This window comes from Falco naumanni, chromosome 7 (genome assembly GCF_017639655.2).
Source record: "Falco naumanni isolate bFalNau1 chromosome 7, bFalNau1.pat, whole genome shotgun sequence".
In the NCBI taxonomy this organism is placed as follows: domain Eukaryota; kingdom Metazoa; phylum Chordata; class Aves; order Falconiformes; family Falconidae; genus Falco; species Falco naumanni.
In genome coordinates this window covers 7,454,165-7,471,069 of record NC_054060.1, presented here as the reverse complement: position 1 = coordinate 7,471,069, position 16,905 = coordinate 7,454,165, and the positions used below count along the sequence as shown (strand labels likewise).

Sequence of the window (16,905 nt, the reverse complement as noted above, 5' to 3'; positions counted from 1 at the left end):
AACATTTGGTTTGACACATCACTGAATTCCCTTTGAGGAATGTGTTACTAACTGTGCTCATATTCAGCTTCTACTTTGGTCTGAAATATGCTTAACTTGGAATTTCTCAAACATCTATAATGTGGGACCAAAGTGACATTAAGAAGTGTGATGTAATTGCTGTTTTTATAACAATGGTGGTATACAAGCAGGCCACTTTCTGGAGTTTAACATCTGGCTGAGAAAAACAATCACATCAATAGGCAAAAACATCAATCACAGTAAGAACAAATGTGTGCAATATGATAATGTCCTGGTTTCAGCTAGGATAGAATTAATTTTCTTCTTAGTAGCTGATACAGTGCTGTGTTTTGGATTTAGTATGAGAATAATGTTGTTAATCAATACCAGTGTTTCAGTTGTTGCTAAGTAGTGCTTGCTTACTCCAAGTCAAGGACTTTTCAGTTTCCCATGCTCTGCCAGTGAGCAGGTGCACCAGAAGCCGGGAGGGACCTGAGCCAGGACAGCTGACCTGAACAAGCCAAAGGGATATTCCATACCATAGAACATTATGCTTAGTATATAAACCAGGGGAGTTGGCCAGGAGCCACTGATCACTTCCTGGGGACTGCTGGGCATCGATCGGTGGGTGATGAGTAATTGTATTGTGCATCACTTGAGTTTTTTTCCCCTTGGGTTTTATTCCTCTCTCTCTCCCCCCTCTTTATTACAATTAATATTATTGTTGTTGGGTTTGGGGTTCTTTGTTTCGGGTTTTTAACTTTACTTCAATTATTAAACTGTTCTTATCTCAACCCATGGGCTCTACCTTTTTCCAGTTCTCCTACACATGGGATGGGGTGGGTGGAGGTAGGGTGGTGAGCAAGTGGCTGCGTGGTACTTAGCTGCTGGCAGGGTTAAACTGTGACAGATGAATATGGAGAATTGTTGAATGCTGAAGGGTAAATTATTTCATCTCAAATTATTTCAACAAAATCCAATCTATTTATCTGAAAAAACAATCCCCAAAAGACTGCAAGTGGCAAGTAAGACCAATCAAGTATGCTTGTCAAAACCAATTATTGCCTTTCAAGTGCAGGAAAACGACAAATGAGCAACTAAGGACTTCTATTCTTTATTTAGAACTGAAAAAAAAGAGATAAATGAGTTTGCAATAAAATATCCTAAGTTTTTTCTCCATGTTGCTTTGCTTCAAGTCAAAGTTCTGTGAATACATCGGAGAGAAGAAATGCCTTCTGCATGGTACTCATCTTCTACATTCAGATTCTTGGTTCCCCTGCAGACCTGCTATGTGAATCTTGTTGAGACAAGTTTATGTTAATTAGTCTGTGGGAACTAGAAAGAGGATTTCTGTAGCTAGGATTCCTTTTTTAGGTAGCTGATAGGGCTAATATTCAGTAAAGAAGGACTTTTTGATACCCAGTAATATTAAATATTCTGAGTATAAGGGACTTTGCTGTCATTAGAGTACTGACGTAACAGAAGAGCTTCCCTAGGATAGGGTTTATATATTGGGTCACCTCAGATGTGTAAATACACGTAAAACTAAAATCAGGTGAACAGCATGTAGGTAAACTGAGCTTCCAGAATTCCCTTACCTGTTTCAACAAGTCAACTGTCGTGGGTAAAAACGGTTGTGATAGGCAAGTTGTGGGTGTAGGCCGGATTGCCTAAGGATCTGCTGTTAACAAAACTGCGGCACCAAAACTGGGCTGGGAAGATGGTCTCTGTCCACCACAACTTTTACCTGCAGATGACGTTCTCCCTCCAAAGCTGTTAAGCAGGGATAACTCTTGTTGACTCTGCATTATAGACCTGGGAAGATGAACCGCGCCTACGCGCCGCCCCAAGCCCGCCCGAGAGGGAAAGACCCGCCCGCCCCCACAGCCGGTCAGGCCCTCACAGCCGGCCCCGGGCCGCAGCGGGAGGCAGGCGAGGCGCTGAGGTGGGGCGCCCTCCCATTGGCTGATAGAGGGCGATAGGTGAGGGAGGAACTTGTGATTGGGTGGTGGGCGGTGGGGTGCCTTGTGATTGGGTGAGAGGCGGGGGGGCGGTGAGGGGGCGGTGTTGTGGCGGAGCGCGAGGAGGGGTGGTGTCTCGCGAGAGTCGTGTGGTGGCCGCGGTCTCGCGCGGCTGCGGCCCGCTCCGCCCCGCCCCCGGGTGCTTGTGCTGGCGGCGGTGCCTAGTAGAGCCGCTCCCCGCTCCGGCGGCACCGGTGAGTGGCTCGTTCTGCGCCTGGGAGAGGGACAGCGACAGCCCGGGTCGGGTTCTGGGGTGGGTGGGCGGGCGTGGGTGCCCCCGCCGCTCTGCTCTCTGCGGGTACGGCGCCTTCACCGTGAGGGGAGGCGAGCCTTCCCGCCGTCGGGCCGAGGCGCTTTCCTCCTTGCCCCTCTCCGGCGCCCCGCAGCCCTGGGGGCGGCCTCCCGCCGCCTCCTCAGCCCTCACAGGCCCCTGCCTGTGGCGGCCGCCCTCACACATCGGCACAGCCGGGGCAGGCCGGTTCCCCTGCACCCACTCGTGACAGACCGGTCTCCCCCAGTTCCCGGGCCCAAAGAGCACAGCCACGGCGGCCCCGTGCACCCCCCCGCAGCTTGGTTCTCTTGTGCCCTGCGGCTCCTCCAAAGTTTTCGTCCGGCTGCCTTCGCGCTTTCCCCCTGCTCGGCGGGCAGAGGCCCGCAGGTTCGGGGGGTCTCCTCAGCCTCCCGCTGTCACCCCTTGGCCAGTCTGCCCATCGCCCCCGCTCCCTGTGTTGTGCTCAGCGCCGGCTTCTGTCTCCGCCATCCTCTGCGAAACGCCGGTCCTCCGAGTGCCCTGGCTCTTCACAGGCCATCATCGCTGGGTGTTATCTGTCCTCATCCTCCCTTTCTGCCTTCCTTCAAGACCACGATTGTGTGTCTTCCTTTTTGGGAGTGCTGTGTCTTATCGCTGGAAAAAAAGATGATTTAGAGAGAAAAAGTTTGGCTGCTGGTGGAAGGGAGTGGGAGGTTTTTCCTTTGAAGTAAGAGCCAAAATAGAGTACGTTACAGAATTTGCATGTGTGGGCTTGCATGTCTGTGTATTCATGAATGCCATGGCTAAATGTGGTCCACTTGGTAAATGGAGGCACAACACTGAAGAGAAGTCCGCAAGTGCAGAGCACCTAAAAAGCACCTCTGGACAAATGGAAAGGCGATTGGATGTTTATGCATGTGTCTTGTGACTTTGTAGCTTTTCATTTGGAAAAAATACCTTAGGGAAAGATGAGCTTTCCTTTACCGTTTCTTACATTGCAGCAGTTAAAGCTCAAATACTCTCAGACTGTGCATGTTAAAAATTCTAATGCTTTTCCTTGAATTATTTTAATGTTATAGATGTGGAGTTTGTAATTGTAGGAGCTTAATTTCCTTTATCTGTTCAGCTAAAGTAGCTTTAATGTTGCTAGTGCCAAAGGTCAGTAGCATGTGCACCCTGACTCCTTAAGATAGCTGATGAAGGCATCTGTTACAGCCACGGTTCTTCTCATACCAATACTGTTTGACCAAAGTTGGACTGATACTTAGTAATCTTATAAGGGATTCTCGTAATCATTTGCTTACAGAACTGATCATACCATGGCTTGAATTGGGCATAACTCAAGGCTAGAAAAGGTGTGCAGGGTATTATACCTAAGTGTGATTGGTAATGCTTATGGGACTCTCAAGAAAATAAATGCTGTATCCTTCAAGAAGGACATGGGTCACTGGTAAAAGCTGCTTATCTGCATATCAAGGGAATTACTGAAACTGATGAAGTCACTTGATTTACATGTATAGTCCAATTGTCAGTCTTCAAACGGGTAAGGAGTTTTGTTTACGACTACCATATAGTCAGACAGGGTTCTTGACTGTAACTCAGTACCTTCACTTCCAATATCTGTTATGATTCAAATCTGTCCTTCAGTGAAGGAGTGAACTAAAATAGGAAATGTTATTGGTGGAAAGCAGTTAACACCTTGTCTTTCATTAATGGCAATAGATTTATACAGATAAATCTGAAGCAAAAACTGTTAGCTTCACATTATAAATGGTCTGGATTTATTGTGTTCTCCTGACTTCTGAGACAGTTGAGAAGATACAGCATTGCTGCTGTTATCTAAATCTAGACAACATAATAATGACTAGAATTTTGGCTAGACATAAAAACAAGCTAAATAAAGTCTCGTTTCAGGTACGAGTTAATTTTTATGTCTTCATATGTATGTTCAAAAGTATGCCTTCATACTTTAGGGTTTTTTGAAATTATGACTTGAAGCTTGACATTTAGTTCTTTCTGGTATTTTTAGTAAAGAGTGCTGAAAATCTGCTGTCACATCTAGCACTCTATAAATTACTGCAAGTTTCGGATTTCTCACATATTAATTTATTATTTTAAAATGGCCTTACTGACTGACCATCCCCAATAACTTTTCCAACTGATAAATTTTTTTGGTAGTCTTATATGGGAAAGCTTAACAGACTTTCGTTGCCTTTTGTCATTCAGGTTTAAAAGCTACATAAAGGCATTTTAGTCACCTGCATTCTAAGCCCTCTAATAAATTGTGCATTTTTCTTATCTGTGGGTTCTTCTTTTTAGCGTACTTCACAGAATAGATGTAGGACATAAGTAATGTTTTTTAGGGAGAGGTTTCTTCCTTCCGCCCTGCCACTTCTTGTGGTGGCAACTTTAACAAAATTATCTGAAAGGTCCTTTGAAGATGGATGAAGAAGAGCATTATACCTTAAAATCTTTGTATTGACAGTCCAATAACATGCTAAAACTTAATCCAGAAAATATTGTGTGGATGTTCTGGATACTTTATGTATTAACTGAAACAAGTGTGTTTAGGTAAATTATCAGATAATACATAATAAATAATTCTGCAAAAGAATGCATGGCATACACCTTGATAATGGTGGGGTCTTTTTCTCTTTTTGTTTCTTAGAAATGGGTCTGCTTTCAGAAGACGCAATGCACTAGATGTGGTGCTTGGAACAGGAATAGTCATGGCGTCAGAACTATGTAAAACAATCTCTGAGGCAAAACTGGAAAAGCACAAGAACTTGTTCTTAAATTACCGAAATCTCCATCACTTCCCTTTGGAGTTACTGAAAGATGAGGGGCTGCAGTACTTGGAGAGACTTTATATGAAAAGAAATTCCCTGACCACATTGGTACGACAACCTCTTTATTGTAATGTTTACTTGTATGTTTTAGGAATTCTGATATTTTGGAACAGAAAAAACAAGATAATTTTTTAAAAAGTAATGATAATCTTACAGCGAATCTGATCTTGAATGATGTCATCCTTTGTGAAATATGAGTATTTGCTTGTATTATGTTTGAACTTGCGTAGGTAATGTAGAGAGTAATAAATGAAACTTTGACATTTTATGGTTACCTTTTTGAAGCTCTGTGAAGATCTGCTGGGGGTTTTCTTGTGAAGTTTGTTGTTTTTTGGTTTGTGTTTTTGGTTTTTTTTAACTGCCATAAATTTTGCTCATGTAAATCATCAGGCCTTTCTACTCTTAGGTGATGCTATTCAGTCTAGTCTACATTCCTTCATTAGGCTAAACAGCCTTTACTTTGGTGCATGCCTGATTTGAAAGGCATCATCAGTCCTACTGATTTAATTAATCTTATTGGCTCTAATTTGAAGCTTACTGTTAAGGTGCCAATGAAAATTTGTGTCTGTGGGCTGCTGTTGATAGAACAAACAGTCATGGTTATGGGATTTTCTGTGGTGGTGTCTTCTTGTTTTGTTGTTTTTCCTTGAATTGAAGAAATTCTCACCCTGAATGAATGTTGTGACCTCAGAATTCAGTGTGGCGTAGTTAAATAGCTGTGTAACACATCCTGAGCTGGTAAGACTATTATAGAGAGTCAAAACTTGCCACTGTCAACAGGCTCGAGTCTCCAAGTAATTCATGGGGTTTTTTGTTTGATTGTTCTTTGGTGTGTGTGGTTTTTTTTGTTGGTTTGTTTTTTTTTTCTTGGGCTCTTCCATGGCATGATTGGTAAAATAATAGCCAGGGCAGAAGTGCTGGAGGGCCTGACTACTTAAAATTCACCAAAATTAGATGGTTTTAAGTGCTTCCTAGAAAGAGTCCAGTGTTCTAGTTTAAGGAATAGTATCACTGTCAAACCTTTACACACATTGGAAATCTTCAATGAAGTTTTCACTTCATGGGCCAAAGCTGAAAGGATTCTGAAGATTTTATGCCTTTTCGTCATCTTGAATGGGTCACTTCAGTTTGCATGTACTGTAGAGAATTATTTTGGCACTCGCCATTTTCTGGGCAAGTCCTTTGCTTAATAATTTATAGGATTCATGGTTACAAATTAAAGCTGCCTTAATAATTAAACAAAGACTGTAAACAGTTTTGTTCTGACACGTTGTGAAATTCAGTTATTATTGGGACTTGTAAGGTTCATGAACTGACTGCTCAAAAGATGAAACAACAATAATGAGGAGAGTTTTGCATATCACTTTCTTTATGTATGTGTTAAGACCCTGGTTTTGTTTTCCTCAGTGCAAAACAGAAACCAAAACAAAGTCTTGCAAGTAACGGTTTAGTTCCCTTTTCCTCTTAATGTCTGTTAATAGTACCAGCCAACAGATGTGTAAAATGGCATAAGAGTAATTACCCATGGTTACTGTCAACAGAAGATCTAACAAATATGGAAGGCAGCTCTTGCCCAATACTGTTAAGTACGGTAATTGAGGCCTGGGATAAAGGAACTGAAACAATACTTAAAATGTAGATCATACCTAGGCAAAGTGACTTGCAAATAGTGTGAAGTAGAGCATTAGGATTCGGAATGATCAGGATAACTTGCTCATAATAGACTTGGTGGAATATCATTCAAATGCATAGCACTGTAGCTAGGAACTAGGCAAACAAAACAGGTTCTCATTCACTGAGCAGCAGAATAGATGTTGGAAGTTGCAGTGGACCAAAACAGATGAAACATGTTATTAAGAAAGGCAGATGTCTTTGTGAAATTTTCTGTGTTCCAAAATCTCCAATGAACGCAGAAGGAAATAATTATTGGATACTGTTAAAGCATAAGCTGGGGCAAGGAGTCTGGAGTTTCGTACCTGGGAACAACCTAGGTAAATTGGAAAGAACCTAGAAAGCAGCAACAAGGGATCTTTAGAGAATGTGCTGCAGGAGAGAAGGTTGAGAGATTTGGGTTAATTCCTCTTGCAAAAAGAGAAGATGGAGAGGGGAAAAAATAGGAGGAATGGGGGAGAGCAGCAATTGTCAGTATTTCTACAAAGCAGTATTTTCATAATGATTTTTTTTTTACGTTCATTGCTGGTAGGACAGGTAATACTCTCATTTTCAGTAAAGAAGTAATGTTACACTGCGGGAGGGGGAGAGCTCATCTCATCTGAACAGTTGAAAACAAATGGGTTATTGAAGGAAGAAGTTTCTTTTGGTCTTGTACTCTTGATTGATTGCAAGATGATGAGTATTAGCTCATCAGGAAATACTTTAAACTGTGTATGCATTATGAGCAATCATTGCAACTAAATCTGCACCATATTTTTTAAAATTTAGATGGTGTTTTTGTAGCATCGGTTCATCCTTCAGCATTCTGAAAAATGTTGACTAAATCAGCTTTTGTTCTTTGCTCTACCAAAATGACTAGTCCTTGACAGATGGCTCCTGTGAAAACATCTGGAATAGTTATGCTGACAGAATTTACATATACTTTCCCTGAGAATAATTTCATTTCTGTCTTCATTGGCAAGATGGAAATGATAGAGGGCTATGACATAATGAATGGATTGAAAAGCCTATATAGCACACCTGTATCCCAGCATCAAGTCTTCTAGCTTCTCCTTTAATGTTTGACTGATAACATTAGCCCTCCAGTAATCCTATTTCCCCTTTTATTAAATGGAAATATGAATTTGGCTTGATGGATCTGTCAGAATCACGATCTACCCATATCAAAGAACGATTGTTCTTAATTTACTAACTCAGAATATGCAGTGCTGTCTTGTTCAAACTGATCAGGTTTACTTTTTGAATTACGTCCACTGGGTGTGAGGGCAAGACAGGCTTCACTAAACTGGTGGCAGAATGGTGAATCCTTTATCATCCTTGTTTGTTGTCATGTTGGCAGTAGAGAACAGAGTTTGTTTAACCTCTTGATTGATGAATAATGCATAGCGTTTTTTAATCTTAATTTCATTGTGGGATGTTATATTGAACAATTTTTACTCAGACCCATTGTTTTTGTGTTACTCAAGAAGATAAGCAGGACTTCTAGTATAGAATTGCTAAACTGTAGTCTCTCTCATGAGTTTAGCTGGCTTACAGTAAGAAGCAGTTAAAACAAGAATAAAAGTATAACCTTTGTGTATAGTGTGAAAATAGTTTGCGATTCAGGTCAGCATCCTTATTCTGAAGGGTGTAGGATGAAAGTGCTTTTGTTTTTTCACATTCCCTCTTCATTTTTTTTAAATTAAAACTTGAGCTTTTTTTCTGTGCTTGAGCGTGGTGCAGCCTTTGCGTATTTTCCCAGCCTAGGCGTTTCCCGTTGACCAAATTTTTAAAATTCTGTGCCGAGATGATGACTGTCGTGTGACAAACCTGCCAGTAGGTGGCAACAACTGATTAGTTATAGCCTGTTTCTTGAGTCTTGACGTCAACGGTTTCATTTATTGAGCCATCGTTTGCTGCTCCATAGTTAAAAGCAGACTATTTTTTGTACTGAGATCTGGGATGTGGCATGTATGCTACAAAAGAATATTTTGATATTACTTTTTCAGGTTAGTGAATTCAGTCATAATAAATTTATACACACAACGTATTTTAGATAATAATATACCTTAAGTTTACGTGACAGTGAAAATTGCTAGGGTTTTTTTGGACAGGAAATTGACTATGTGATCAAGCTGCTCTTAAAATTTGTTTGGTTTTGCATATATGTGTGTTGTAAAAACTTTTTTCAATAAAACATATCTATGTTTAAAATAGATCTCTTAAGCAATAAAACTGTCTTAACTTTGAATAATTTTGAGTACATACAGTTCTCGACATGACATGTGAAACTTGTGAAGCCGATTTTGTGATACATGTTCATGGTTATTAATGCCATCAAGGAAAAGAATTGCAGGTAGGGATCACTCAGCAGTTAGAAAATTATATGCATGTTAATATGTAAATATGGAAATCTAGTTTGATGGATTCAGCACTTCTGGCTTGGTGATAATTGATTAAGCTACACAAAAGTTTGTAGGTCATTTACCATTTAGCAGCATTATGAAGTAAAACACATTGTGGTTAGACATCTTGCATAATTCTTTTTCTGCTTTAAGTCTGTAAAGGCTGCAGCTTCTTAGCAGTCTCTTGGCTTCACCGAACAGTTATTTGAATTATTTTCAAAAGTAAGGTTTTGGTAATCCATCTTTTTAGCCTCAGAATTCTGACTACTGTTTGGTTGAGGACATGTTAATGTCACTTCTGGGCTGTAGTTCCATTTCAGTAGTAGAAATTGCTCACCCTTGATATATCTCAGATTGCACTGATGGAGAGTGTGCGGGGGTGTGGAAATAGGGTATTGTATGCAAACTCCTTGCCCTTTTTTCTGTGATTGGCTGCTGACATGTTTTAGTATGGTTATTAAAATGAGTTGGGTACACAATATGTGTGTGTCTGTTTTTTGTTTTGAAACCTAAAAAAAATCTCTAACTCTTTTTCAGCCAGAAAACCTTGCACAGAAGCTTCCAAACCTCGTGGAATTGTGAGTTTCTGTAGGAGTTCTAATGTTTTTATTATGCTGATCCATCTTAGCTAAAAAAAATTCTAGAATGTATTGCTTGCATATAACCTATCTCTTTAAGTGTGAAAGGTTTTCTTGGAGGGCAGGAAAGGGTTATTTTTTTTTGTTGGGTTTTGTTTTGTTTTTTTAAGGCAGTATATCCAGATGTATTCCTTTGCATGTTAATATTTTGTATAATTTCTTGTTTATTTTATAACAAGAACTGTTACGCAAATGTCTGCGCTGCTGAGGGAAAAAACAATTACCCCCCAACTCCTGTGTAGACTGTTGTCACCCTGATACAGCACTAGAACCTCCAGATTTAATGGTCAGATGGTTGTGACAGAGCCAGAGGAACAGGTTACTGCCTCCAGCCCAGCCCTCGTTGCTCATTTCCAGCCCAGCTACCAGGGGTATTATGATTTCAGTTTTGGTGATTGCAGTAATAAGTTTTTTTGGAACCAAGTCACAGATTGTCAAATAGGAGCAGGAATGAGCAAGCAGGGGTAGTAACTATTGATGACTGCTGTAGGCAGAGTAGTTTATCCAATCTTGTCCAAAGAATAGATGTCACATGAACTGTATAATTTTGGCAATTAATTTTAAGCTTTAAGCCCCTGAGTCAAGGTTTTCTTCCCTCCCCTTTTCTTGTAAGGTTATGATTTCCTTGTGTCGTAGCATGGGAGGGGGATGGGGAGGTGGGGTTGGTGGGTAAAAGGGACATCCTCTTTTTCCCTTTAAACTCATTTGATTCACTTTAAGTTGAGTAACTGATGAACCATTGATTCTGTTTATTTAATGAAAAGTTCCAAACAGGAGGAGGTGTGTATCTGAGTAGCTTTAATGTATTCAGCTGTCTGATCTTGTAATCTTAATTTGGCTCTTGAAACCACGCCTTTCTGGTACACGCGACCGCAGTATAATTGAGCTGTTTTGTAGGTCACTGCAGTCTCCTACTTGCTTAAGAGACAGTCGTGTCTCATCATGCCTTGGTCTTGAGAGTAAGTTTATGCTCTGAAGCAGTAAAATAAACATTTCTGTATTTGATATACTCTAGTATGTAGTTATTTGCCATGGGGTATCAGGAAATCTCCTTGTTATCTGATGGTGCCTTTCGGAAAACCTGGATAAATTACAGCTTAAAAGAATCTCTTACAGACGCTGAATTGTAGGAGTCAAATCTAATTAATTGGTGTTCAGTAAGCTTAGTTGTACCACCATTATCCCACACATTCTGGTGGTCTAGGGAGGACTGTGATAGGCCTGTAGTTTGTGTAGCTCTGATAATACAAGTCAGTTTTTAATCAGACGGTAAGAGATGTTTTGTTGACAGAGACCACAAAATACAAAGATTTATTTAAAGAATTATATGTTACAGTAGCTTTAAATTTTTAAAGACAAACTTAACTAATTTTCATTTTCCTGAAAGTTAACATTCTTGGTGATTTCACTTTTCAAAACTTTCACTGTTGTCTTTGTTTCTTTATATATCATGTCCCTCATGCTGGGAATACTAGATGTAGATCCTCATATTTATTTTTTCGTGCTTGAGTGAAACAGGTCACAAGTATTTATGTCTTTTTCCTTGTTCTGCCTGTATCTCCCCCAAAAGACAGGCTTCTACTTTAGGAAGTGGTGTTTGAATATAGTGGAAAAAAATAATGCTGTGCAAATAATTCCCATGTGTGTCTAAGCAATTGGACATTGAGTACGCAGTATTCCTTTACAATTGGAGATCAATATTTGAAAATTTTGCTACCGTTATTTTCTAAAAGACGCATTTGTTCATTTGAAGCAACATTGATGGAAAACTAAAATGTGTAAAATCTAAGAAGAGTTTTTATGTTACTGGTAGTACTAGAAGTACTTCAGCAGAGGGTGCTGAATATTCTTAGTGAGAGATCTGGTCACCTTCAGTATCTACCTAAATGACTATGGGCAAGATCAGGTTTTTCTTTAGAAAAGTGTACTCTAGGTTTGAAAAACCCACTTGCAGTGAGTAGATCATGTGCTTGTTTCTTCAGTCAGTAGAGTTGTAACAGTTTATGTGTAGGGGAAAATGTTTGTAATCTTTTAACTTGTGTGGGTTTGGGTTTTTTTCATTTCTTGCCCAGCATTTAGTATGGAATAACCTGGTGATCAAATATGGTTCACTCTGGTTATTCCATCTGCTTTATTCTTTTTACTTTTTTTTTTTTTTTCTCCCTCTTAGGACTCTCAAAACTAAAGCCCTTTATTACAAAACTGTGAATGCTTTGTTTTAAATAATTATATGTAATTCTCTTTTATTTTTGTATTAATCATTTAATAGTCTAAGTGAAGCTTAAGTACCTGTCCATTGCTGGTTTATACAGTTTCCACAGCTTTTGTGGTCATAGAGAGGAATGGCTTTTGAGGGTGCTCTTTCAGTCTGAAATTGGATATTTTGCAAACTGATTATGTAGCAGAAGTCCTTGAGGGTAACAGGTGGTGTCCTCTGCTTTTTTTCTCCTCCCCCCAGGTACCTTCATTCAAATAACATAGTTGTTGTACCTGAAGGTAAGTAATCTACCAGCTCACAATAAGTGGCAGGAATCATAAAATATTCATTTTTCTTCTTTGAAGAGGCCTATTTTTCCTTTATTTTCCCATAAAACAGAAAAGAATTTCATAGAAAATATGCCAGTGTGGCTCTTTGGCAATAATATCCTTGTTTATACTATGTTAAATTATTTTAATGAATTCTCAAATGCACCTTAATGCTCTTTGCTTCAGTTATAATTGCAGAAAGTGAAAAAGCTAAATGGTACTCATTGACAGAAGCAAAAATGGGGAGTGTTTTCTGCTTTCAGCCAGTTACACACAGAATACTCTGCTGGTTTAGCACATGACAGATTAAAAACCTAAAGTATCAAGAACTTGTACTAGTTTCTCTTTCTTGTCTTAATTATAGAGTTATGTGCTCGAGTTCAGGGAAGCACTTCCGGCGCTCTCTGAATATATAAATTGGATAGACTCAGAGCAAAGGAGTGGGAGAAGTGACTTCAGAGCAGAATCGTTTGAGGATAATCTAGAAATGAGAGTATTCTGTATATCACTTATTTTCTTCCCTGTCTCACTGCCAGCAGTACTGTTTGTTACATAGATAAGCATTTTCACAAATGATGTCATTCAGTTGTGACACTGGCTTTAATATGTCAAAATCTCCTCAGATACAGTTGTTAGGTACTGTGGCTTTTTATCCTCTCATAGTCCTATTAAGATTTTAATGTTAATGTTGGGTCACATTCATGTTTTAATCTGTTCTCTCACAAGCCATTGGCTCCCTCGTTAAACTGCAGTTTCTGGATCTAAGTGATAATGCCCTTGAAATTGTGTGTCCAGAGATTGGCCGCCTGAGATCTTTACGTCATCTTCGCTTAGCTAACAACCAGCTGAAATATTTACCTGCAGGTGAGTACAAATGGGTGCGGGATTACAGTAATGACAAATTCCATTTGAACTTAATATGCATGGTGATCTGCTCTGTGTTTATTCGTATCTTACAGTTGAAGCATGGTAAAACTTGTACTTAAAGACTAGGCATGGATTGCCATTGTGTATGTATTGTATTAAATATACTCTGTAGTTAGAAAAAAGTCATGCTGTATGTACTTGAGGTAAAGTCCTGAAAAATGCTTCTCAAGTGGGGGAAAAAATGTAACTGTTGAACAGTCTTTGTCGTTGTATCAAGAAAATATTGAACTGCCTTGAGAAGAACCAAAATGCCAGTGACAACTGTCATTACAATAAAATGATGTGATATTTCTCCCAGTTTTCCGGACTATAAAGGATTCCAGTCCTTCCTTTCTTTCTATTTGCCCAACAGCACCGTTCTTGTATTTTCTACAAAGACACATGTCTAGTAGGTTTGCCTATGGCAGTTATATTTTACTATGACAGTAAATAACAAATGTTAGTCTTGCTAGTTTATAATAAAAAAGCAAAATTTCTTCAAATTAAATGTGATACAAGGCCAGAAAAAGTTGTCCATAGGCAGATTTTGAATAATTTTTTTTTGCTATTTAAATACTTTGATAAGGGCAATGGAAGAAGTTATGTCTGCTTATATCTTTCCACATAAGGTGATGATGATTTTAAAATATTTTAAAATTACATTATTTTTTCATCTTTTTCTGGCATATTTTCATTTTCTGATCTGCAGAGATGATAAAAATCCAAAGCCAGCTTTTAAAAAAACTTGTCTAACTGAACAGGATTATCTTTTGGCCCTAGTTTTAACTAACTTCTCAATGTGACCTTTGTATGTTTGTAAGTTCATATTATTCTCAAGAAATGTATTGCAATTGCTCCTTGAAGTTTTGGGTACAGAAATCTAGCTGTCCTTTCCTTGTACTTTTCTAGGTATAATAAGCTTAAGAACATGTCAAAGGATGATTATGATTAGAAAGAAGAAAATTTATATGACTATGTAAATGCTCTGGAATGAAATTAGATAAACCTGTTAAACGTTATGACCCAAGGCCAATAAAATTTCCATCAATTCTCAGATGTCCTACATTCAAAAGGAAGGGGTGATTGGAGTGCTTTATGTTCCTCAAAGATAATTTACCTTATGGTGCTGTACCATGAAAGAAAGACTTGTTCAAAGAAAAAGTGACACATTTTCTGCAAAACTTCACACATAACTTAAAAAGGTTCCAAAAAAGACTTTCAAAAGGATAATTTACATTACTGAAGAGTTGATTTCGAGTCTACCACATTTGATTAGGAACTGGTATCAGCTGCATAGGCACGCTGCATTTAACTTCTCCTGAAGCTCACAAAATTTGGTATGGAGCATTGTTGCTAAGTGCGTTTTAGTTTTGTGTGCATGGAAATTTTGCATGCTTAGAAATAATACTACTATTGCCTACTTTTGAATCGGAGAATCCAGTGGTGACTGGTTTTGCTTTTCTTGCTGGTAGTGTACCGTCAGTTTATATATATGCCATTACTGCTGTCTTTACTAATCCTGTCTGTTCAAATGCTGTCGCTATCAACATGACTGGATGTCATACAGCTTGAGTGTTACCAGTCTGAGCAAGATTAGTCGTTCACTTATACTGGAGAGTTTGCCCACTGGAGAGTTAATCTGCTGCACTGAGAGTTTTGCGAAACACAACACTTCCTGAATAGGGCTTCCAAGCATATTTTCATAGTTTATTCTTTGTAAAATTGCGAAGATTTCAAAGGTGATTTTATAACAAAATCTTCTGAAAAGAACACTTACATTCAACAGCTGAAAAAATAGAGCAAAATAATAAGTTTTGATGATTTTTTTTATCCTTAATTATATTGGTAACAGAATCTTCATAGTAGTGTTAAATATCATTCTGTCAGAAAACCTAGGAAAGTTAATAAAATAAACTAGCATGGGACGTGATTTTACTGCAGTACACCATTTTACTGTGTGTTAACTGCTGTCTTCACAGCAGATATTGCATTGTAATGCATTGTTAAGGAAAGACAGCACTTAATTACTCTTTATAATGAGTAACCATTTAAGATATAATTTAGCTCCTACTAGTGCAGCTTGTGCAGAATTTAAACATCTGCATTAAAAAATAGCTTTCAGCTATAAGTGATGGTCATTTACAGAAGTAACTTTTCAAAACTTGTGGCCATCATTTTCTTCCAGACTTAGTTCTGCACATATCACACAAATGGCAGTGAACGGTTTATCACAGCAGAGGACCCAGTTAAGGAAGGCTGATCAGTATTCACCTTGTCTAACTACATAGGCCAACTTGCAGCATAATGATGTCATCGCATAAAAAGCTTACTTCAGAGTTGTTGCTGTCATTCCTCTTGTGTCTCTTTTCCCAGTGTCTGGTGTTCTAAGTACCCTCAGTTTTTGTTGAAACTACAATGGATATCTAGGAGGATCATCTTAGTAGTATCCTTAATTGTTAAAAAAATTATCTCCCTTAAAACTGCTGAACAGTGAGGTGGTAAATGTTTGCCATTAAGTGCCTGAACACCCATGCTTTTCTATTGCATTTTATATTTTAAGAATTTTTCTCTGTTGTGTTTCCCTTGTGAATAAGAACTGAAAGAAACAGTTCAATTAATAGTATATGTTGATTCATTATCCATTTTTAATGGTTTTGTTCCACAAATGTGCTCTTAATATTCATTTTTAGTATTTAAGATATGGCTAGCATAACTAATTTTAAAACAACTGAAATGATATGCATAATGAAGGACTATAAAGATTTATGTCTTCAGTCTGATCGTAGACGTTTTTCAGGCTCTAATAGAGGTTGAGCCCGTGGTGTGGTTTACCTTCAATGTGATGAGCAAGATTTCAGTCTCCAGGTATAAATTTTCATAAAACTTGTGAGAGTTTAGTAATGAAGGCCTCACTTGTTTTTTCTGGTTTGGTCATGATTGTCCAACTAGCTTTATAAAGTTACTTTTAAGGGAGGAGATCGGGGAAAGTGATAAAAATACATGCATACAGCATGAATATGTAAGCCTTAGTTTGCTGAAGAAATTGGGCAATACAGGACTGATGAGGGGGAAAAAGGGCATTGGGTGAAGCATGGAAATTGTGTTCCTTGGAGATCAGAAAGCACATTCTATGCTGTGGCACTCTTGTAGTGCAAATAATAATCCTACCTTTGTGCTAAGCAAACACTAACAAATCAGTGTCACTCATGGATAAGATCATGTACTTCGGCCTCAAGGCACTTGGTTTAAGTGTGCACTGCCACTGAAACAATGGGGCTTCCATCATGCATCATTAAATTTTTGTGAGGATTTTTTGAAAGGTCCCTAAGCTAAACCTGATAAGAAGTAAAGGGAAAAATTTGTTCAGAATAACCATGTTGAAATGGAAATATAATATAAAATGGCTGGAAGAAAATGCTTTGAAACTCTTGAAGTCATGTTTTGAATATACTTTGGGTAAGGTTAATAATTGGATCTGCCTCTGCTAATGCAGTCATCAATAGATCTAGGTTCTATTGTAATCAGAATCACTAAGAGACTCTGTCTTTGAGAGGAGAGCTGATTAGAAGGATTGCAGATGGGTAAGAAGATGAGATTTAATACTAAAAAGTTCATGGAGTACTTTCCGTTGTTGAATTGCACAGCATTTTTTTGTTC

At 38.7% G+C, this 16,905-nt stretch overlaps 1 protein-coding gene across 4 annotated transcripts in view; it reads left to right on the top strand.

The window, feature by feature from the left end:
- The first annotated feature begins 2,099 nt into the window (after nucleotides 1-2,099).
- LRRC28 (leucine rich repeat containing 28) overlaps nucleotides 2,100-16,905 on the top strand; it is a 54,310-nt gene continuing 39,504 nt past the window's right edge. For 3 of the 4 annotated variants that reach the window (XM_040600458.1, XM_040600460.1, XM_040600457.1), the window contains exons 1-5: nucleotides 2,100-2,215; nucleotides 4,940-5,168; nucleotides 9,716-9,756; nucleotides 12,275-12,312; nucleotides 13,069-13,206. In XM_040600458.1, the coding sequence (XP_040456392.1) occupies nucleotides 5,001-5,168; nucleotides 9,716-9,756; nucleotides 12,275-12,312; nucleotides 13,069-13,206 (385 nt within the window). In that variant the 5' untranslated portion in view covers nucleotides 2,100-2,215; nucleotides 4,940-5,000. Of the gene's footprint in view, nucleotides 2,216-4,939; nucleotides 5,169-9,043; nucleotides 9,130-9,715; nucleotides 9,757-12,274; nucleotides 12,313-13,068; nucleotides 13,207-16,905 lie in introns of those variants that run through there. The other variant, XM_040600459.1, reaches the window with a different exon arrangement.